General features: G+C 48.9%; 2 protein-coding genes across 3 annotated transcripts in view; both read right to left on the bottom strand.

The window, feature by feature from the left end:
* The window catches only part of TRIM3 (tripartite motif containing 3), a 33,417-nt gene extending 27,609 nt beyond the window's left edge, over window positions 1–5,808 (bottom strand). For both annotated transcript variants that reach the window (XM_067466386.1, XM_067466387.1), the window contains exon 1: window positions 5,604–5,808. The gene's annotated coding sequence lies outside the window, so the exon portion shown is untranslated. The remainder of the gene's footprint in view (window positions 1–5,603) is intronic.
* Window positions 5,809–8,529: 2,721 nt separating this feature from the next.
* Window positions 8,530–22,408, bottom strand: LOC132770314 (FH2 domain-containing protein 1-like). Its single transcript, XM_067466209.1, has 10 exons — window positions 22,082–22,408; window positions 21,873–21,934; window positions 18,414–18,516; window positions 13,930–14,015; window positions 13,727–13,827; window positions 13,562–13,632; window positions 12,107–12,214; window positions 11,944–12,014; window positions 11,527–11,806; window positions 8,530–9,293 (listed from the first exon to the last, which is right to left on the bottom strand). Exons 1-10 carry the CDS (start codon window positions 22,406–22,408, stop codon window positions 8,703–8,705), a joined length of 1,800 nt encoding a protein of 599 aa, XP_067322310.1. The 3' UTR covers window positions 8,530–8,702.
* Between the last annotated feature and the right edge of the window lie 458 nt (window positions 22,409–22,866).

The following is a 22,866-nucleotide window of genomic DNA, read 5'->3' as shown; positions in this document are numbered from 1 at the left end:
GGAAGGAAGAAAAGGAAGGAAGGAAGGAAGGAAGGAAGGAAGGAAGGAAGGAAGGAAGGAAGGAAGGAAGGAAAGAAAGAAAGAAAAAAGGAAAAGAAGGAAGGAAAGAGGGAGCGAAGGAAGGGGGGAAGATGTAGGGAAAGAGGGAGGGAAGAGAAGAAGGAAAGGGAGAAGGATGCATGGAAGCAAAGAGAGAAGGAAGGAAGGAAAGAAAGAGGTAGAGAAGGAAGAAATGAGAGAAAGAGGGAGGGAAAGAAAAAGGGGGAAGGAAGGAAAGTTAGAGAGGAAGGAAGGAAGGAAGGAAGGAAGGAAGGAAGGAAGGAGAAGGAAAGAAAAAAGGAAAAGAAGGAAGGCAAGAGGGAGCGAAGGAAAGGAGGATGTAGAGAAAGAGGGAGGGAAGGGGAGAAAAAAAGAAAGAAAGAAAGAAAAAGAAGGCAAGGGAGAAGGAGGCATGGAAGCAAAGAGAGAAGTAAGGAAGGAAAGAGGTAGAGAAGGAAGATAGAGGAAGAGGGAGGGAAAGAAAAAGGGGGAAGGAAGGAAAGTTAGAGAGGAAGGAAGGAAGGAGAGAAGGAAAGAAAAAAGGAAAAGAAGGAAGGAAAGAAGGAGCGAAAGAAGGGGGAAGACGTAGAGAAAGAGGGCGCGAAGGAAAGAGAGAAGGAAGAAAAGAGAGACAGCAGAAGAGAAAGAAAAAAGGGGAGATGAAGGAAAGAGATAGAGAAGGAAGGAAGAAGAGAAGGAAAGACGGCAAGGAAGGAAGGAAAGAAGGAGTGAAGGAAGGAGAGAAAGAGGGAAGGTTGGCCACAGCAACGTGCGGCGGGTACACCTAGTTTATATAAATAAAAATGTAAAGGGTTATTGTAGGTTTTTTTGAGTTATATGGCCATGTAGAGGCATTCTCTCCTGACGTTTTGCCTGCATCTGCGGCAAGCATCCTCAGAGGTAGTGAGGTCTGTTGGAACTGGGAAAATGAGTTTATATATCCGTGGAATAATGACAAGGGTGGGACAAAGGACTCTTGTCTGCTGGAGCTAGGTGTGAATGTTTCAACTGACCACCTTGATGAGCATACAATGGGCTGACTGTGCCTGGAGCAACAGCACAACAACAGAGAGGAAGCAGGCAGGGACATCGAATCACCTCTCAACAAAAGGTTGCTCCAGGCATCGTTGGTGGGGTTCAGAATGCTCTTTGATTGTAGGTGAACTATAAATCCCAGCAACTACAACTCCCAAATGACAAAATCAATTTTTTGAGTGAAGGACATACATTGGGTTGTCAGGTGTCTTGTGTCCCAATTTGATGTCAATTCGTCCAGTGGTTTTTGAGTTCTGTTAATCCCAGAAACGAACATGACATTTTTATTTATATAGATTTATAAAAATATAATTATGTTTATATATATATTTATTAATAAATAATAACTTCAATAATAACAACATATTCTAATATTAATAGATACATAGCCACTTTGAGTTTCCTGGTGGAAAGAGAAAGCAGCTATAAATAAACAACAATAACAACAACAACAAATAATAATATATTCTAATACAGTAATCGATATCTGTTTTGAGTCTCCTTGCAGAGAGAGGAAGCAGGGTATAAGTAAACAATAATAACAATACATTGTAGTACTAATACTAATAGACACATAGTCACTTTGGGTCTCCAAGTAGAGAGAGAAAGCAGGGTATAAATAACAACAATAACAATAATAATAATAATAATAATAATAATAATAATAATAATAATAAAATAATAATAATAATCGGGTGGGAAAGGGCTCATGCAGACCACCAGTGGGAGCCTGCAAAGCAAGCCTGCAGCAACTCTAAGGACCGATAATAATAATAATAATAATAATAATAATAATAATAATAATAATAGTAATACTTTATTTATACCCTGCTACCATCTCCCAAGGGACTCGGTGCAGCTTACATGAGGCCGAGCCCACAACACAACAGTAAAAACAATAACAACCACAATGTGTCCAGAGGAGGGCGACTCAAAGGATCAAGGGTCTGGAGAACAAGCCCTATGAGGAGCGGCTTAGGGAACTGGGCATGTTTAGCCTGAAGAAGAGAAGGCTGAGAGGAGACATGATGAGGGCCAGGTATAAATATGTGAGAGGAAGTCACAGGGAGGAGGAGGGAGCAAGCTTGTTTTCTGCTTCCTTGGAGACTAGGACACAATGGGACAATGGCTTCAAACTCCAAGAGAGGAGATTCCACCTGAACATGAGGAAGCACTTCCTGACTGTGAGAGCCGTTCAGCAGTGGAACTCTCTGCCCCGGAGGGAGTGTGGTGGAGGCTCCTTCTTTGGAAGCTTTTAAACAGAGGCTGGATGGCCATCTGTCAGGGGTGATTTGAATGCAATATTCCTGCTTCTTGGCAGAATGGGGTTGGACTGGATGATGGCCCAGGAGGTCTCTTCCAACTCTTGGATTCTAGGATTCTATGATTCTAATACAAAGCAAAATACTAATACTAATACAAAGCAATTAAAATAAATCTCATACACAAATAGCATAAACATTGAACAATAGCACAAAACACATTTAAAATCTATGGCTGGGCCAAATGTAATTAAAGTTAAACAATAATGCTGGGCATGAACATTGCAGGCTGTATTAACAGGAGTAAAATATAGATATGGAGGGAAATAATAATAATAATAATAATAGTCCTCCTCCCTTTGCCTTTGCAAGAGGGCAAAAGGGCGCCTCCCTCATTAGGTCACTAGTGGAGTCACATTGGGGGGATGAAAGAGGCAGAACTAAAGCAGCTCCCCCCCCCACACCTACTTGTCTGTCTGCTGACGCCCCGCCCACTATTCCTATTTATTTATTTATAAATATGTATAAATAAAGAGGGGTTGGGCAAGGGTCAGGAAACAGAGGAGCGGGGACTTGCCTTCCCTCCCCATCCCCCCCCCATTGTGGGGAAGGGGTAGGCAGGGGACCCTCCCCTCTTCTAGAGGAAGCCAAGGGAGGGCCTGCATTACTATCAACACCATCATCATCATCATCATCATCATCATCATCATCCTCATGGTTTTGAGGCTTTCCCCTCCCTTCCTAAATGGTGCATCCTCACCTTGATTTGGGGGGGGGGGGTAGGGTGAGGCTTCTAGGCCTTCCCATGGGAGGAGGGTGTTATTATACTATATTATTACATATAATATAGTATAATTATATAAAGGTAAAGGTAGTCCCCGGATCTTAAGTCCAGTCATGTCCGACTCTGGGACTCTGCTGCTCATCTCCATTTCTAAGCCGAAGAGCCAGCGTTGTCCATAGACACCTCCAAGGTCATGTGGCCAGCATGACTGCATGGAGCGCCATTACCTTCCCGCCGGAGCGGTACCTATTGATCTACTCACATTTGCATGTTTTCAAACTGCTATTGTGGCAGAAGCTAGGGCTGACAGCGGAAGCTCATGCGCTCCCTGGACTCAAACCTGCGACCTTTTGATCAACAAGCTCAGCAGCTCAGTGCTTTAACCCACTGCGCCACCGCAGTGGGTTATATATAATATAATTATATTATATATCTAATTATATATATAATTAATTATAATTATATAATTATATATAATATAATAATACGTAATATATAATTATTTCTTATATATATACGTGTGTATGTGTGTGCGCATATAATTACATCATCATCGTCGTCATTATTGTTGTTGTTGTTGTTGTTGTTGTCAGTTTCCAAAGGAGGCCCAGAATAGGCGTTCTCCTTCCTTCCCCTGAGGCCTTCCAATGGCATGGGGGTTATTATTACTTCTATTTATATTTATATAATATATAAATACTATATTATTAGTATCAGCCTCCCTCTCTCCCTTAGGCCTTCCAATTGGGGAGTATTATTACATTATTATTATTATTATTATTATTATTATTATTATGTTTATTTGTTCAGTCATTTCCAACTCTTTGTGACCTCATGGATCTGATGATGATGGTGATGATATGCAGCCTCCTTCCTTCCCTCCCCTTAGGCCTTCCAATGGTTAATATTATATGTTGTTGTTGATGTATTATCATTGGCAGCTTCACTCTCTCCCCTTAGGCTTTCCAATGGGGATTATTACTAAATTTATTATTATTATTATTATTATTATTATTATTATTATTATATCGGCAGCCTCCCTCCTTCACTCCCATTAGGCCTTGCAATGATTACTATTATGATTTATTGTTATTGTTGTTGTTGTATTTTTATTGACAGTCTCCCTCCCCCCCCCCTCCCCTTAGGCCTTTATTATTACTATTATTACTATTATTATTATTATTACATTATTATATTATATTATAATTATTGGCAGCCTTCCTCCTCTCCCCTAAGGCCTTGCAATGGTTACTCCCCCCCCCCTCTCTATATATATATATGATGTGCCCCTCCCCTTTTAGGCCTTTCAATTGTTATTATTACATTTATATTTTTATTATTGCTTCCAGTTGTTATTACATTTATTGTTATTATATTGTATTATATTATATTATATTATATTATATTATATTATATTATTGGCAGCCTCCTGCCTTCCTTCCCCTTAAGCCTTGCAATTGTAATTATTACATTTATTATTATTATCATTATCATCATTATTATTATTGGCAGGCAGCCTCCCTCCTTCCATTAGGCCTTGTAGTTGTAATTATTACATTTATTATTATTATTATTGGCAGGCAGCCTCCCTCCTTCCCTCACATTATGCCTTGCAATTGTTATTATTGCATTATTATTATTATTATTATTATTATTATTATTATTGGCAGCCTCCTTCCCTCCCCTTATGCCTTGCAATTGTTATTATTGCATTTATATAATTATTATTATTTGCAGCCTCCTTCTGTCCCCTTAGGCCTTGCAATGCTTACTATTATACATATATATGTGAGGCCCTCCCCTTTCAGGCCTTCCAATGAGAGGGGGGGGGGTTATGATTCCATTTCCTATTACTATATTATTATTATTATTATTATTGTCATTATTATTATTTGTAGCCTCCTTCCCTCCCCTTAGGCCTTGCAATGCTTACTATTATACATATATATGTGAGCCCCTCCCCTTTCAGGCCTTCCAATGGGGGTGGGGGGTGGGTGATGATTCCATAATTATTATTATTATGCTATGACCCTTGCAAGCCCCCCTCCCCTTTCAGGCCTTCCAATGAGGGGGGGGGGGAGGTTATGATTCCATTTCCTATTACTATATTATTATTGCACATTCTTATATTATATTACAATGATTGACAGCAGCCTTCCTCCTTCTCTCCTCTTAGGCCTTGCAATGGTTATCATTATATTATATTATATTATATATTATATTCTATTCTATTAGGTGTGCCCCTCCCCTTTCAGGCCTTCCAATGAGAGGGGGGGGGGTGGGTGATGATTCCATTTACTATTACTATCTTATTATTATTATTCTATGACCCTTGCAAGCCCCCCCCCTCCCACTCCACCCCCTCCCTCCCTTTTCCCTTTATTATTGTTATTCCATGACTATTGCAGGCCTTTTCCCTCCCCCCCCCCCCCCCCCCCCAAATCATGAGGATGCCTCTTTCCTTCCCTCCCTCGCTCACTCACCTTCATCCGGGGCGGGTGTCCTCTCCCTCCGGGGGGGCTCTCATGCTAATCCGCATGCAGCCCCCTCCCTCCCTCCCTCCTTCTATCAGATTACTCTTCCTGGGGAGGGGGGGAAACCCTCCCTGGCTGCATCCTCCCTCTTGCTGCCGCCGCCTCCCTTTTTCCTTCCCTCCTTCCCTTTCTCAGCCTCTGCCTCAGCCTCTGGAATGAACCACTGCCAACTAAGAGGGGGGGTGTCAGGGAGGGAGGGAAGGAAGACCCCTCATAAAGGGGGACGCCGCCAATTTGGAAAAAGCAGCCCAAAAGAAAACAAGGCAAAAAATGACTCCAACCCCGGCCTCTGTGTTGTCTCCTCCTGGGAGAGGCTTTGCTGTTCCGTTTCCCCACCCATTCACCCCCTATTTCGGGATGCGGAATGGTTTCGCCCGCCTCCACTTCGCCTCTGCTGCTGCTGCTGCGGCAAGCCAAAGGGGGCGCCTCTTGCGCAGTGCCCGCGGGAGGCGGGGGGAGGAGGAGGGAGGGAGGGGGGAGGAGGGAGGAGGAGTGGGCGTGGCCAGAGGAAAGAGAGAAGGAGGGAGGGGAAGAGGGGACTGCTGTTGCCATGGGAACTGCATCCAGGCAGAGGGTACCACAGCAGCCCAGGCAGGAAGGCCAAAGGATGGGCAGACCAGCACTGGGCCTACTTGGGACCTCCCTCTCTCCAACTCCCACCATTCCCCTGACCCTGGCCTGGGCCAACTTGGGCCCTCCCTCCAGCTGTTTTGGACTCCAACTCCCACCATTCCCCATAGGGAATGGAGTCCAAAACAGCTGGAGGGAGGGCCCAAGTTGGCCCAGGCCTGGGTCATCCAAGCACCCCTGACAGATGGTCACCCAGCCTCTGTTTCAAAGCCCCCAAAGAAAGAGACTCCAGTGCAGAGAGTTCCACCATTGAACAGCTCTGACTCCCCATAGGGAGGGGGGAGGGAGGGCCCCCAGCATATGGCCACTCAGTGTCTGTTTCAAAGCCCCCAAGGAAGGAGACTCCAGTTCACTCCACTGCAGAGAGTTCCATCATTGAACAGCTCAGATTCCCCATGGGGAGGGAGGGAGGGCCCCGACAGATGGCCACTCAGTGTCTGTTTCAAAGCCCCCAAGAAAAGAGACTCCAATTCTCTCCACTGCAGAGAGTTCCACCGTTGAACAGCTCTGACTCCCCATGGGAAGGGAGGGAGGGCCCCAACAGATGGCCACTCAGCATGTTTCAAAGCCCCCAAGAAAAGAGACTCCAATTCTCTCCACTGCAGAGAGTTCCACCATTGAACAGCTTGGGTCTCCTCAACGTTGTCTAGGGCAATCTGGACATGAAATATGAGTCCCAAGGGTAAAAAACCTTAGAATTGGTGATGAGAGGTAACTTAATTAAGGGCTTTACAGCCAAGTCTCTTTCTCACGTCTATCTGATAGAAAGTTTGATGGTAGAATGGAAAAGGAAAAGCTCTGCCCTCCTCCAGGAAGAGGAGGAGCCAAGCAATTGAGCTGAGGAAGCAATATAACTAGTGCAAACAACATTGATTGACAGCTAAAAATAATCTATCCAAATATACATTTACAAAGTAAGCAAGGGAGGCAGGTCCCCCAACAGATGACCACTCAGTGTCTGTATCAAAGCCTCCAAGGAAGGAGACTCCAGTTCACTCCACTGCAGAGAGTTCCACCGTTGAACAGCTCTGACTCCCCATGGGGGGGGAGGGAGGGGGGGAGGGAGGGAGGGCCCCCACAGATGGCCACTCAGCATCTGTTTTAAATCCTCCAAAGGAGGAGACTCCAGTTCACTCCACTGCAGAGAGTTCCACCGTTGAACAGCTCTAACTCCTCATGGGGAGGGAGAGAGGGAGGGAGGCCCCACGACAGATGGCCACTCAGCATGTTTCAAAGCCCCCAAGGAAGGAGACTCCAGTTCACTCCACTGCAGAGACTTCCACCATTGAACAGCTCTGACTTCCCATGGGGAGGAAGGGAGAGAAGGCGGTCTACAAATAAAGTATTAATATATTTATATATATTTATATTAGAGCCCACATTGGAGGAGAAGGCAGTCTAGTAATCTTCTTCTCTGAATCTACAATTTGGTGATGGATCTGGGCATTGTGTGTTTTTACCCTGTTTCCCCTTCCCTTCTGCTCCCTCACCCATATTGTGCTTCAGTCGTTATATTTATATTTTTAATGTACCAAACATACCAACTTTGTATGAAAATGTGACTCTATTTCCTGTGCTGGTCAATGACCAAAATAAATGATTTGATTGAAATAAAATATTAATATAATTATATATATTTATATTACATGTAATATTACTAATAATATTACCATATTACCATATAATGATATACTACAATATAGTAATATATAATACTGATATTGTACTATGCTAATAATATAATATATCGTATGGGGAGGGAGGGCAATCTACAAATAAAGTATTAATATAATTATATATTTTATATTTCATGTAAGATGACTAATAATATTACTATATAATGGTATAGTACAATATAGTAATATAGAATACTGATATTGCACTATCCTAATAATATAATATATTGTATGTGTGATGTATCGGCAAATAATGTGTGCAGGTCCCAGTAAGGTGGCCTTTTGCAGCTGGCAGATGGTAATCTTGTCAGCACCGATTGTGTTTAAGTGCAGGCCAAGGTCTTGAGGCATTGCACCCAGTGTGCCCATCACCACTGGGACCACCTTGACTGGCTTGTGCAGAGTCTTTAAATCGACATACAGTGCCAACTTTTCCAATTATTATTATTATTATTATTATTATTTTGGGGAACCCCATTCCGCTGCACATTGCGCCCCCTTCTGGCAAACCCCAGTGTCCACCCAGTGACCCCTCAAAAGCCCAGCCGAGCAGGAAGTGTCTTCAGAACAGTTTATTATGAAATGCTCAAAAACAGTTATGTAAAAACATGACAAAGAGGTTAAAAATGGCCCAAAGTGCCAGAACATGGGGGTCGGGGTCAAGGGAGGTCATCAACAACAGGAGGGCATCGGTCCAAGAGAGGGACGAGGGGGGGGGGGGGCTGAGCCCCTAAAGTGCTCCTCATAGGGGGAGGTCTCCGTTCTGTGGCGAGCGGCGGGTCTTCTCTCCGAGGCTGAGGCGGCGGAAGAAGCCCACCAGGGCCGAGGTGTCTTTGGGGGAGTCCTGGGGGGAGGTGGGCTTCTTGGGCGCGGAGGAGAAGAGGCTGGAGAGGCGGAAGCTCCCAAAAGGCCCAGGCAAAGGAGGAGACTGGGAGGTGGCCAGAGGGGTTCCCAGCAAAGACTCCCCAAGTTCTTCCCTGGCCCCGTTTCCCCCTTCCTGCCTGGTGGGGGTCACAACCGGGGTCCCGGGCCCCTCCTCCGCCTGGGTCAGGGGGCTCTGGGGGAGGGCGGCAAGAGTGTGTCGCCGGTTGAGGGGCTGTGAGGGGGATCCCTCCCCGGCCGGGGGTCCTTCGAAGGAGCGCCCCCCTCGCAGAGAGGCCCCCCCACGCTGCCGGGCCCTGGGGCAGAAGGGGCCCCCCAGGAGGAGGGCGTCCAGCTGCACGGACTCCAGGCCCGGGTCCCTCGAGGAGCAGGTGGCGATGGAGCGGCGCTTGGACTTCCCTTCTCGCTGCTGCTGGCTCCGGCGCAAGGCCGCCTCCCGGGAACGGTTCTCCTGCGGAAGAAGGGAGGAAAGAAGGTTCTGGGCTCAAGGACACTGGGGGACCCCCAAGGGAATGGAGCAGGGCAGGCAGGAGGGTCTCCAGCACTTCTGTGGCACCCCCTCCCAGCAAATAGCTACTGGACCCTGTCGCTGAGATCCAGCTGCCCCATCCCATGCCTACACTAGTGAAGAAAAGAAGCAGCATTGACACTTGTATACAGAAAGCAATCAGGAAAGAAGGGACACTGCACCGGGACTGTGGCACAGCTGGCTGGGAGTCAGCTACATTAAGATCACTACTGACCAAAATTCATGAGTTCAAAGGCACTCGCAGAGAGCCCCCCCCCCCCCATGCTGCCGGGCTCAGAGGCTCATTGTGAGTCTGGGAAGGGAAGGGGAAAGGGAAAGGGAAGGGAGATTGCGAAGGGAGGTTGGGAGAAGAACCAATTTGTGTAGCTTGCTGTTGACTTTTGCAGTCCAAAAGACAGTTGCATCTATCAAGAAGGAAATTTAGGTACCGCTTATGCGGGGAGGCTAATTTACGATGCCATAAAAACCTCCAGCAAGCATGCAAAGAATGAGGAAGTACTCTATCAGTGTCACAAATTGACACTGAAGCGACAGCTCCCCTGGTGGTCAGAATACCCTCATGAAAAGCTGGAATGTTAAATTGCCTCTGAGTGTCTGTCTATATATGTGTGTGTCTATGGCATTGAATGTTTGCCATGTATGTGTACATTGGTCGGCCCCTCTTCCTTTTTCCTTCCCTTTTCCCCAGCATCATTCCCTTCTCTAGGCTTTGCTGTCTCCTCATGATGTGGCATTCAAAGGACTTCCACTTTGTCTCTAGTCTCCTTCCCTCCAGTGAGCAGCCGGGCTTTCTTTCCTGGAGGATGGACTGGTTGGATCTTCTCGCAGTCCAAGGCACTCTCAGCACTTTCCTCCAACACCACAGCTCAAAAGCATCTCTCTTCCTTGGCTCAGCCTTCCCGAAGGTCCAGCTCTCACCTCCGTAGGTGACTACAGGGAATAAGACCATGGCTTGGACTAGGCAATGGATCTTGGTTGCCAGTCTGATGTCTCTACTCCTTACTATTTTATCGAGACTGGACATTGCTCTCCTCCCAAGAAGGAAGCGTCTTCTGATTTCCTGGCCACAGTCTGCGTCTGCAGTCATCTTTGCGCCTAGAAATACAAAGTCTGTCACGGCCTCCACATTTTCTCCCTCTATTTCCCAGTTGTCAATCATTCTTGTTGCCATCATCTTGGATATTTTGATGTTTAATCGCAACCCAGCTTTTGCGCTTTCTTCTTTCACCTTGATTAGAAGGCTCCTCAGCTCCTCCTCGCTTTTGGCCATCAAAGTGGTGTCATCTGCATATCTAAGATTTTTAATTTTCACCCCAGCCTTGCATTCCTCAAGTCGTGCACGTGTTGCATGATGTGTATACCCTTGGTTGAATTATAAATATGAGAATTGTACTGTTACGACTATGAATTTGGAAGTCTTTTCAACATAGTAATACAGCATGAAGTAACCTTCTCTGAGGCAGAGTTTTGTGAGTCACGGACATACATTGTTGTGTTGTTGGTTTGTTGCCATAGATATCTGCCCATGACACGCGTCTCCTGTATTCCTCCCAATTCTTCCTCTCCGAAGCCTGCCTTTCGAGTGCCTTTCTGTCCCTTTCCTTGAGAAAGAGCCTCGAGAGAGACAGAGTCAGCATGGGGGACTCTTCTCTCTGAGCGAGGGAACTCTTGAGCTCCTCTTCTACCTGAACTGTTCTACCTGCAAGAAGAGAAGTGAGCTTCCCCCTCTCTTTGAGCCTCCGGCGTGCTTCCTCTCCTGCTTCCCATCAGAAGCTTGCACAGGAGCATCCTTATGTGGTCCTCCTCCCAACCTAGGAATCATAGAATCATAGAATCTAAGAGTTGGAAGAGACCTCCTGGGCCATCCAGTCCAACCCCCTGCCAAGAAGCAGGAACATCGCATTCAAATAACACTCAACAGATGGCCATCCAGCCTCTGTTTAAAAGCTTCCAAAGAAGGAGCCTCCACCACGCTCTGGGGCAGAGAGTTCCACTGCTGAACGGCTCTCACAGTCAGGAAGTTCTTCCTCATGTTCAGGTGGAATCTCCTCTCTTGTAGTGTGAAGCCATTGTTCCGCATCCTAGTCTCCAGGGAAGCAGGCTCATTTTCAGGATTGGGGAGGGGGATAGGGCCCTCCTCCCTCCTCCTTCTCACCTGGACGGCCACCTGGAAGCGCTCGGCAAAGGCCTGGAAGATGGCGCAGGAGTCGGGGAGGCTGAAGCCGAGGGTCTCCTCGCAGAGGAAGTCGGCCAGGGCGGCCTGTGCGCGGCGCATCCCCTCCCAGGAGGCCCAGGTTGCCTCCAGCTCTGCTTCGGCCGCCTCCAGGAAGGGCCCCAGGCGCCCCTCCCAGCCCAGGGCCCCCAGCCAACCCCGGGCCCCCCGCAGGCGCGCCCCTAGGCATCGCAGCTCCGCCAGCACCTCGCCCTCCACGATCCTGCAACAAAGAGGGGGGAGAGGATGGGGGGCAGGCAGGGACAGCCCACCTTCCTCAGGGAGACCCCCAATACAAGTGGGAAGCCCCAGGTCAGGTGAGGGTCTCAGGGAGGGGTCTGGGGGTCAAGGGCCACTTACCGTGAGGCTGGCCCCACGTGTGGCAGCTTGCTGGGAAAGCAGAGCAGGGCGGGCTCCTTCCTCTCAACCTCCTGTGGGGAGAAGCAGCAGAAGACCCCAACTCAGCCCCCAATGCCCCCAGCAGCTCACACCTTGGTGACCAAGCCCCCTCCTCGAGACTCACCAGGGCCATGAAGTGGAGGAGGTCCATGCCGGGCCTGTTGGCTTTGGTGTCCGTCAGGCGGAGCAGCGAAGGTACCCGGAAGCCCAGCGCAGACCCTGCGTAGCCCCCCTGCAGATTCCAAATTTTCCCAAAATGGTCATGAATGCTACTTTCCAAACAGTTATGATTTCTACCAAGGTCATGCCTTTCCAAATATCATAATTTCTCAAAAATCAATATAAACAAAAAATGTAATGTTGGTTTGTGGGATTAACATAACTCAAAATCCATTGGATGAATTGACACCAAATTGGGACACAAGGCACCTCTCAGGCCAATGAGGGACCATCACTCATAAACACAGCAGAAAGGACTTAAAAGGCCAAAAAAGCAAAAAGATGCTACAGCACATGTGCAAAATGACTTCCCCTGGCAAACAAAACACACAACAGCATATCCACACTCTCTTTTGGACTACAGCTCCCATCATCCCCTAGGCCAGGCCCTTGAGGAGAGGAGGATGATCCAAATGCACTGCTTCCAAAATGCAAGATTTCTTCTCCTTGGATTTCGTTGAGAGTATCCCAATCCCTGCATATTTCCCATTTCCTATCCCTGGACTGCAGCTCCCAGCCTTCCTTCAAGTAGATAGATTAGATAGAGGTAGGTAGGTAGGTAGATACATTGATCAGAAGGACTGCTGGGAATTGCAGTACAAGAATAGATAGAGAAGGAGGAAAGGAGAGAATGAAAGAGAAAAGGGAAGGAAGGAAGGAAGGAAGGAAGGAAGGAAGGAAGGAAGGGAAGAGGGAGGGAGGGAGGACAGAAAGAAAGAAAGAAAGAAAGAAAGAAAGAAAGAAAGAAAGAAAGAAAGAAAGAAAGAAGAGAAGGAAGGTAGGAAAGAGGGAGGGAAGGAAGGAGAGAATGAAAAAGAGAGAGAAGGAAGGAAGGGGAGAAGAACAGAAGGAGAGAGAGAAAAAAAGGAGAGAAAAGGGAAGGGAAAGAAAAAGAAGGAAGGAAGGAGATAAAGAAAGAAAAAGGGAAAGGAAGAGGGAGGGAAGGAAGGAAGGAAGGAAGGAGAGAATGAAAGAAAAAAAGGGAAGGAAGGAAAGAGGGAGGGAGGGAGGAGAAAAGGAAAGAAGGAGAGAAAGAAGAAGGGAAAGAAAAAGAAGGGAAGGAAGGGAAGAAAAAAGGAAGGAAGGAAGGAAGGAAGGAAGGAAGGGAGGAAGGAAGGAGAGAAAGAAAGAAAAAAGGGAAGGAATGAAGGAAAGAGGGAGGGAGGGAAGGAAGGAAGGAAGGAAGGAAGACAGAGAAGGAAGGAAGACAGAGAAGGAAGGAAGGAAGGAAGGAAGGAAGGAAGGAAGGAAGGATAGGTTGGCCACAGCAATGTGTGGCGGGTACAGCTAGTATCATCATCATCATCATCATCATCATCATCATATGTCCCCCTCCTTGAAGGCCACAGGCAGTGCTTACCTGGTTCATGTGGTTCCCTGCCCTCAGGACCAGCCGGATGACACTGTGGAGCTCCTCGCAGTTCAGGATCTCTGAGGAGGGAGCAGAAAAAGGGCACGGTGCCCCATTGGCCCCCTCACAGCTGCCCCATGAGGACCCCTCCCCTCTTCCTTGCCCCCTCCTTACCCGTTGCTGCGTCCGTGAGGGTCTGGATGGCGGATCGGAGGCTGTTGAGCTGCGGGAAGAACTCCTCCTGGAGGAGCAGGATCTGCAAGCGGAGGGCAAAGCTGGGGGGGGGGGGGGGGAGAGGGGAGGGGTCTCTTTGGGGGTGGGCCCAGGCTGGGACCCCAGGCGCCCCCTCCTCAAGTCAGTCCCCCCTTGGCACTCACTTGGGCACCTGGACCAGGAGCAGGGCAAAGAGCTCGGGCTCCAAGAGGCGGCTGCGGTCACCCTGGAAGGCCAGGAGGCGTTTGACCTGCACAGGGAGGAAGGAAGGAAGGGGTCAGGATAGAGCACAGGCCTGGGCCAACTTGGTCCCTCCCTCCCTCCTTCTGAAGTTTTGGACTTCCACCATTCCGAACAGCCTCAGGCCCCTTCCTTTTCAGTGAGTGAGGCATTGGTCTGAGAGAGCCCTCATTGTGAGATAGGCTTCAGTGGGAGAGAGGCCTCAGTGTGAAAAGGAAGGGGCCTGAGGCTGTTCGGAATGGTGGGAGTTGGAGTCCCTCTTTCCTTTTCCCCCTCAGGTGCTTAAGCAGTTCAGTGTAAGCAGGTGTGCATGCAACTTAGAAGCCCTCAGACTGAGAGAAACGCCTCAGTGAGTGAGGCATCGGTCTGAGAGAGCCCTCATTGTGAGGTAGGCTTCAGTGGGAGAGAGGCCTCAGTGTGAAAAGGAAGGGGCCTGAGGCTGTTCGGAATGGTGGGAGTTGGAGTCCCCCTTTCCTTTTCCCCCTCAGGTGCTTAAGCAGTTCAGTGTAAGCAGGTGTGCATGTAACTTAGTAGCCCTCAGACTGAGAGAAAAGCCTCAGTGAGTGAGGCACCGGTCTGAGAGAGCCCTCATTGTGAGGTAGGCTTCAGTGGGAGAGAGGCTTCAGTGGGAGAGAGGCCTCAGTGTGAAAAGCAAAGGGCCTGAGGCTGTTGGGAATGGTGGGAGTTGGAGTCTTCCTTTCCTTTTCCCCCTCAGCTGCTTAAGCTCTTCAGTGTAAACAGGTATGCATGTAACTTAGTAGCCCTCAGACTGAGAAAAACACCTCAGTGAGTGAGGCATCGGTCTGAGAGCCCTCATTGTGAGGTAGGCTTCGGGAGAGAAGCCTCAGTGGGAGAAATGCCTCAGTGTGAAAAGGAAGGGGGCTGAGGCTGTTCGGAATGGTGGGAGTTGGAGTCCCCCTTTTCCCCCTTCAGCTACTTAAGCTGTTCAGTATAAGCAAGTGTGCATGTAACTTAGTAGCCCTCAGACTGAGAGAAATACCTCAGTGAGGGAGGCATCGGTCTGAGAGAGCCCTCATTGTGAGGTAGGCTTCAGTGGGAGAGAGGCCTCAGTGGGAGAAATGCGTCAGTGTGAAAAGGAAGGGGCCTGAGGCTGTTCGGAATGGTGGGAGTTGGAGTCCCCCTTTCCTTTTCCCCTTCAGCTACTTAAGCTGTTCAGTATAAGCAGGTGTGCATGTAACTTAGTGGCCCTCAGACTGAGAGAAACGCTTCAGTGAGTGAGGAATTGGTCTGAGAGAGCCCTCATTGTGAGGTAGGCTTCAGTGGGAGAGAGGCTTCAGTGGGAGAGAGGCCTCAGTGTGAAAAGCAAAGGGCCTGAGGCTGTTGGGAATGGTGGGAGTTGGAGTCTTCCTTTCCTTTTCCCCCTCAGCTGCTTAAGCTCTTCAGTGTAAACAGGTATGCATGTAACTTAGTAGCCCTCAGACTGAGAAAAACACCTCAGTGAGTGAGGCATCGGTCTGAGAGCCCTCATTGTGAGGTAGGCTTCGGGAGAGAAGCCTCAGTGGGAGAAATGCCTCAGTGTGAAAAGGAAGGGGGCTGAGGCTGTTCGGAATGGTGGGAGTTGGAGTCCCCCTTTTCCCCCTTCAGCTACTTAAGCTGTTCAGTATAAGCAAGTGTGCATGTAACTTAGTAGCCCTCAGACTGAGAGAAATACCTCAGTGAGGGAGGCATCGGTCTGAGAGAGCCCTCATTGTGAGGTAGGCTTCAGTGGGAGAGAGGCCTCAGTGGGAGAAATGCGTCAGTGTGAAAAGGAAGGGGCCTGAGGCTGTTCGGAATGGTGGGAGTTGGAGTCCCCCTTTCCTTTTCCCCTTCAGCTACTTAAGCTGTTCAGTATAAGCAGGTGTGCATGTAACTTAGTGGCCCTCAGACTGAGAGAAACGCTTCAGTGAGTGAGGAATTGGTCTGAGAGAGCCCTCATTGTGAGGTAGGCTTCAGTGGGAGAGAGGCTTCAGTGGGAGAGAGGCCTCAGTGTGAAAAGCAAAGGGCCTGAGGCTGTTGGGAATGGTGGGAGTTGGAGTCTTCCTTTCCTTTTCCCCCTCAGCTGCTTAAGCTCTTCAGTGTAAACAGGTATGCATGTAACTTAGTAGCCCTCAGACTGAGAAAAACACCTCAGTGAGTGAGGCATCGGTCTGAGAGCCCTCATTGTGAGGTAGGCTTCGGGAGAGAAGCCTCAGTGGGAGAAATGCCTCAGTGTGAAAAGGAAGGGGGCTGAGGCTGTTCGGAATGGTGGGAGTTGGAGTCCCCCTTTTCCCCCTTCAGCTACTTAAGCTGTTCAGTATAAGCAAGTGTGCATGTAACTTAGTAGCCCTCAGACTGAGAGAAATACCTCAGTGAGGGAGGCATCGGTCTGAGAGAGCCCTCATTGTGAGGTAGGCTTCAGTGGGAGAGAGGCCTCAGTGGGAGAAATGCGTCAGTGTGAAAAGGAAGGGGCCTGAGGCTGTTCGGAATGGTGGGAGTTGGAGTCCCCCTTTCCTTTTCCCCTTCAGCTACTTAAGCTGTTCAGTATAAGCAGGTGTGCATGTAACTTAGTGGCCCTCAGACTGAGAGAAACGCTTCAGTGAGTGAGGAATTGGTCTGAGAGAGCCCTCATTGTGAGGTAGGCTTCAGTGGGAGAGAGGCCTCAGTCTGAAAAGGAAGGGGCCTGAGGCTGTTTGGAATGGTGGGAGTTGGAGTCCCCCTTTTCCCCCTCAGCTACTTAAGCTGTTCAGCATAAGCAGGTGTGCATGCAACTTAGTAGCCCTCAGACTGAGAGAAATGCCTCAGTGAGTGAGGCACCGGTCTGAGAGAGCCCTCATTGTGAGGTAGGCTTCAGTGGGAGAGAGGCCTCAGTGTGAAAAGGAAGGGGCCTGAGGCTGTTCAGAATGGTGGGAGTTGGAGTTCAAAACAACCTGGAAGGAGAGAGGGCCAAAGAGTGCAGGGATGGGGAAAGGTCAAGATTCAGTGACTTTCCCAGGATTCACCCAGAATTGTTTTATTTCGTATCAAAAGCATTGCAAAAATTAGTATAAAACTGTCAAACTGTTCTTCCTCTGTGCGTGAGGCAGGACATTGAGGGCAAGCATGCAGGTGTAGAGTGGTCTGTCCTGCTCCACAGTGGAACAAGGTGGAGGATCCTTAGTGCCATTTGGCCAGGTTGCCTTTTGACCTGCCCTACTGAGTCTGTTCAGGAACTTCCAAGTTGCCCATTCTTGGTTTGCCCCAAAGTGAGAACCAAACTTAGGTGAGTTGTTGTGAGTTTTCTGGGCTGTCTGGCCATGTTCCAGAAGCATTTTCTCCTGACATTTTGCCCACATCTATGGCGGGCATCCTCAGAGGTTGTGAAGTCTGTTGGAAACTAGGAAAATGGAGAGATTTGATATGTGGGAATGAATGTAGTTAAATGGAAGAATGAATGAGTGGAGCTAATAATTTTGGAAATACCAATATAATGTTAAGGCCTGCAATGACTATCTACCTGCTTGTAGACTGTAATTAAAAGTTGCTAATAAGAACTGAAGGGAAAGCTGAGCGAAGGAAGATCGATGCTTTGGAGCTGTGGTGTTGGAGGAAAGTGCTGAGAGTGCCTTGGACTGCGAGAAGATCCAACCAGTCCACCCTCCAGGAAATGAAGCCTGGCTGCTCACTGGAGGGAAGGAGACGAGAGGGAAAGCGGAAGTCCTTTGGCCACATCAGGAGGAGACAGCAAAGCCTAGAGAAGGGAACGATGCTGGGGAAAGTGGATGGCAAAAGGAAGAGGGGCCGACCAAGGGCAAGATGGATGGATGGCATCCTTGAAGCGACTGGACTGACCTTGAAGGAGCTGGGGGTGGTGACGGCCGACAGGGAGCTCTGGCGTGGGCTGGCCCATGAGGTCACAAAGAGTCGGAGACGACTGAACGAATGAACAACAACAACAACAATTTTGGAAATACCAGTATAATATGAAGGCCTGCAATGACTATCTACCTGCTTGTAGACTGTAATTAAAAGTTGCTAATAAGAACTGAAAAGTAAACTCCGATAAGAACTGTGACAATGATAAGAGAAATGTTGACAATGTTGAGAAGGAAGTCAACACAAGGCTAACACCAATCAAGAAGAATCAACACCTGCTGTCTGTCGGAGGTTGGTGTGAATGTTTCAATTGGCCACCTTGATTAGCATTGAATAGCCTAGCAGTTTCAATATGTTGCTTCATACTACCTATTGGAATCCTTTGCTGGGAGGTGGTTAGTTGTCCCTCATTGTTTCTTGTCTGGAATTCCCCTGTTTTTAGGTGTTGTACTTTACTTACTGTTCTGATTTTAAGAGTTTTTAAAGAAGTCTTGGCTTGCAGCAGGTGTCTAATTGGGTCAAGGTAAACTGAAGGTGAGATGGACCCCGCCCCCAGCCCGAATCCCCACCCACTCACCTCCTCGGGGTCCGGCAGCATCTTGCTCAGCTCCAGCAGCCTCTCCGGCCCGAACGGGGCGCCCTCCCCAGTCCGCAGCGCCGCCACAATCTCCGCGGGGGGTCTGCAGGGGGGAGAAGGAGGGGAAGGAGAAGAAGGGGAGACATTAAGATCTTCTGGGGAGGCCCTGCTCTCGGTCCCACCTTCCTTGCAGATCATAGAATCCTAGAATCCTAGAGTGGGAAGAGACCTCGTGGGCCATCATCCAGTCCAACCCCATTCTGCCAAGAAGCAGGAATATTGCATTCAAATCACCCCTGACAGATGGCCATCCCGTCTCTGTTTACAATCCTTCAAAGAAGGAGCCTTCACCACACTCCCTCTGGGGCAGAGAGTTCCACTGTTGAACAGCTCTCACAGTCATAGAATCCTAGAATCAAAGAGTTGGAAGAGACCTCCTGGGCCACCATCCAGTCCAACCCCATTCTGCCAAGAAGCAGGAATATTGCATTCAAAGCACCCCTGGCAGATGGCCATCCAGCCTCTGTTTCAAAGCTTCCAAAGAAGGAGCCTCCACCACACTCCGGGGCAGAGAGTTCCACTGTTGAACAGCTCTCACAGTCATAGAATCAAAGAGTTGGAAGAGACCTCCTGGGCCATCCAGTCCAACCCCATTCTGCCAAGAAGCAGGAATATTGCATTCAAAGCACCCCTGACAGATGACCATCTAGCCTCTGTTTACAATCCTTCAAAGAAGGAGCCTCCACCACACTCCGGGGCAGAGAGTTCCACTGCTGAACGGCTCTCACAGTCAGGAAGTTCTTCTTCATGTTCAGATGGAATCTCCTCTCTTGGAGTTTGAAGCCATTGTGTCTGGTGGGGACGAGAGACAGGGCCTTCTCAGTGGTGGCCCCTCGACTGTGGAACGCCCTGCCTAGAGATATACGGTTGGCTCCCTCCCTCCTGAATTTTCGAAAAAAAGGTGAAAACCTGGCTTTTTGAGCAGGCCTTCCCAAATACGGCATAGTAATACAGAATCATGAACTACTTGTTAACGTAATGGAATAATGACTTGACACGGAGACGCTCACGATAATGTTTGAAGGCTTTGTACGGTTTTTATGTTTTGATATCAGATGCTACTGTTTTTAACATAATTTTATGATTGTTTTTACTTGTTATAATGGTTAGGCATCGAATTATTGCCACTCTGCAAACCGCTCCGAGTCGCCTTTGGGCTGAGGGGGGCGGGATGTAAATCAATATAAATCAATACGTAACGTTTGTTTGTGGGATTAACATAACTCAAAAACCACTGGATGAATTGCCGCCAAGTTTGGCCACAAGACACCTACTAACCCAAGGAATGACCATCACTCAAAAAAATTGATTTCGTCATTTGGGAGTTGTAGTTCCTGGGATTTATAGTTCACCTACAATCAAAGAGCACTCTGAACTCCACCAACGATGGAATTGAACCAAACATGGCACACAGAACTCCCATGACCAACAGAAAACACTAGAAGGGTTTGGTGGGCATTGACCTTGAGTTTGGGAGTTGTAGTTCACCTCCATCCAGAGAGCACTGTGGACTCAAACAATGATGGATCTAGACCAAACTTGGCACAAATATTCCATATGACTAAATATGAACACAGATGGAGTTTGGGGGAAATAGACCTTGACATTTGGGAGTTGGAGTTACTGGGATTTATAGTAACTATACCAGTGGTTCTCAACCTTCCTAATGCCGCAACCCCTTAATACAGTTCCTCATGTTGTGGTGACCCCCAACCATAACCCTCACATTATGAATCGCCATGTAAATAATGATCTGCAGGATGGATTTTCATTCACTGGAGCAAATTGGGCACAAATACCCGGTATGCCCAAATCTGAATATTGGTGGGGTTGGCGGGGGGATTGGTTTTGCCATTTGGGAGTTGTAGTTGCTGGGATTTATATTTAACCTGTAAACAAAGAGCATTCTGAACCCCACCAACAATGGAATTGAACTAAAGTTGGCACACAGAACTCCCATGACCAACAGAAAATACTGGCAGGGTTTGGTGGGCATTGACCTTGAGTTTGGGAGTTGAAGTTCGCCTACACCCAGAGAGCACTCTAGACTCCAACAATGATGGATCTGGACCAAACTTGGCACGAATACACAATATGTTCAAATGTGAACACTCGTGGGGTTTTGGGAAAATAGACCTTGAGATTTGGGAGTTGTATTTGCTGGGATTTATAGTTTACCTACAATCAAGGAGCATTCTGAACCCCAACAATGATAGAATTGGACCAAAGTTCCGACACAGAGACCCCCATAACCAACAGAAAATACTGTGTTTTCTGGTAGTCTTTGGCGACCCCTCTGACACCCCTTCGCGACCCCTCCAGGGGTCCCGACCCCCAGGTTGAGAAACACTGAACTATACAATTAAGAGCATGCTGAACCCCACCAACGACAGAATTGGGGCAAATTTCCCTCACAGAACCCCCACGACCAACAGAAAATACTTAAGGCCATCCAGTCCAACTTCCTTCACCAGGGCAAGAAAACGTAATCAAAGTCCTCCTGACAAAGAGCCATCCAGCCATAGATATAGATATATGTCTTGTTGAAGGCTTTCATGACCGGAATCACTAGGTTGTTGTAGGTTTTTTCGGGCTATATGGCCATGGTCTAGAGGCATTCTCTCCTGACGTTTCGCCTGCATCTATGGCAAGCATCCTCAGAGGGAGTGAGGACCTTACAACCTCTGAGGATGCTTGCCACAGATGCAGGCGAAACGTCAGGAGAGAATGCCTCTAGACCATGGCCATATAGCCCGAAAAAACCTACAACAACCCAGATATATATATGATTCACACACAGAGAGATATAAAAGGTAATGTCAGGTCCCCTGACATGAAGTCCAGTCGTGTCTGACTCTGGGGGTTGGTGCTCATCTCCATTTCTAAGCCGAAGAGCCAGCGTTGTCCGTAGACACCTCCAAGGTCATGTGGCCGGCATGACTGCATGGAGCGCCGTTACCTTCTTGCCGGAGCGGTACCTATTGATCTACTCACATTTGCATGTTTTCGAACTGCTAGGTTGGCAGAAGCTGGGGCTGACAGCGGAAGCTCACGTCGCTCCCCGGAATCGAACCTGCGACCTTTCAGTCAACAAGCTCAGCAGCTCAGTGCTTTAACCCACTGCGCCAGAGAGATATAGTATCATAGATTTGAAAGGGATCCCTAAAGAAGGACAATGATATCTCGCATGTTCCAGGCACTCTCCACATCAACACTGACCAAGAAACAGCAAGAAATCCTGTTGACCCACAAGCAGAAAGACATGACCTAGATTAGAAGGCAATACTTTCTCATGACTTTATTTTCCAGATCCCCAGGCTGGGCCACAGCAACGCCTGGCAGGGGACAGCTAGTAAATAAATCAATAAGAAGGTGGAGGAGGAAGAATTGGAGGCTCACCTCTTGAACTGCTTGAGGAAGATGCTGAGGTTGAGGGCCTTCTTGGGCTCCAGGAGGGACACCTGAGGCAGAGGCAGAAGCAGCAGGAGGATTGGAAGGGGTCCCTCAGAGGTCATCCAGCCCAACCCTATGCACCCAGCCAGGAAGGAGGGAGGGAAGGAAAGCCCCGTGCAAAATCCCGACAATGCCCTGCCATGCCGACAATTCACCTGCGTGGCGGGCTGGGCGCCCCTTTCCAGGTGGGCGGGCCCCCCTCCCCCGAGGCGCTGGGCGAAGAGCTCCTCCAGGAGGGCCAGGTCTAAAGGGGGGGGCTCTCCCCCTTTGCCTCCCCCTGCCCCTCCCCTGCCCGAGGTCCATAGGTTCCTCCCCCCCGCGCGGACCCTCTCGGCCGGGAGGGGCTCCCAGTGGAAGCGGCGCAGGAGAAGGCCCCTCCCGCCCTGGGGGGGCCCCGGAGGAAGAGGGGGCGGGGCGGGGGGCGAGCAGGAGGAGGAGGAGGAGGGAGGAGGGGGGGACAGCCTCAAGCCCCGGAGCGCCATCCTCGCAGGAAAGGAAGGAAAGAAGGAAGGAAGGGAAGAAGGGGACCCTCCCACCAGCCCCGCCCCACCTTTCTGCCCCACCCACGCCCACCTTGGCCCCGCCCCCTTGGCCCCGGGCTCTTCATCACCCTCAGGTGCGGAGTCTTTCAGGTATGAACCAGGGTTCCCCGGAAAGGAAGGCTGCAAGGCACAGCATCTCTCGCAAGGAAGGGGGAAGCCAGCAAAAGCAAAGGAGGCAGGCCAGTCGTCAGGAGCACATCGACTGGCATCGTGGTGAAGGCTTAAGAGGAATGTCCTCCTCCTTCTGTTTCCCACCAAGTGTGAAGTTCATGCTCTACGAGAGATATTCAGAACGTAAGGCTCCAAGGCACATTGATCTCACAGGGAATTTTGTGTGGGAAGTTGGGTTCATTGCCTTGTAGCGAGAAGGAAATGAGCAGTGCCAGTCATCAGTAGCT

The sequence above is a fragment of the Anolis sagrei genome, chromosome 3 (assembly GCF_037176765.1).
Source record: "Anolis sagrei isolate rAnoSag1 chromosome 3, rAnoSag1.mat, whole genome shotgun sequence".
Taxonomy (NCBI): domain Eukaryota; kingdom Metazoa; phylum Chordata; class Lepidosauria; order Squamata; family Dactyloidae; genus Anolis; species Anolis sagrei.
Note: the sequence above shows the minus strand (reverse complement) of the source record. Positions and strands in the feature narration are given on the sequence as shown.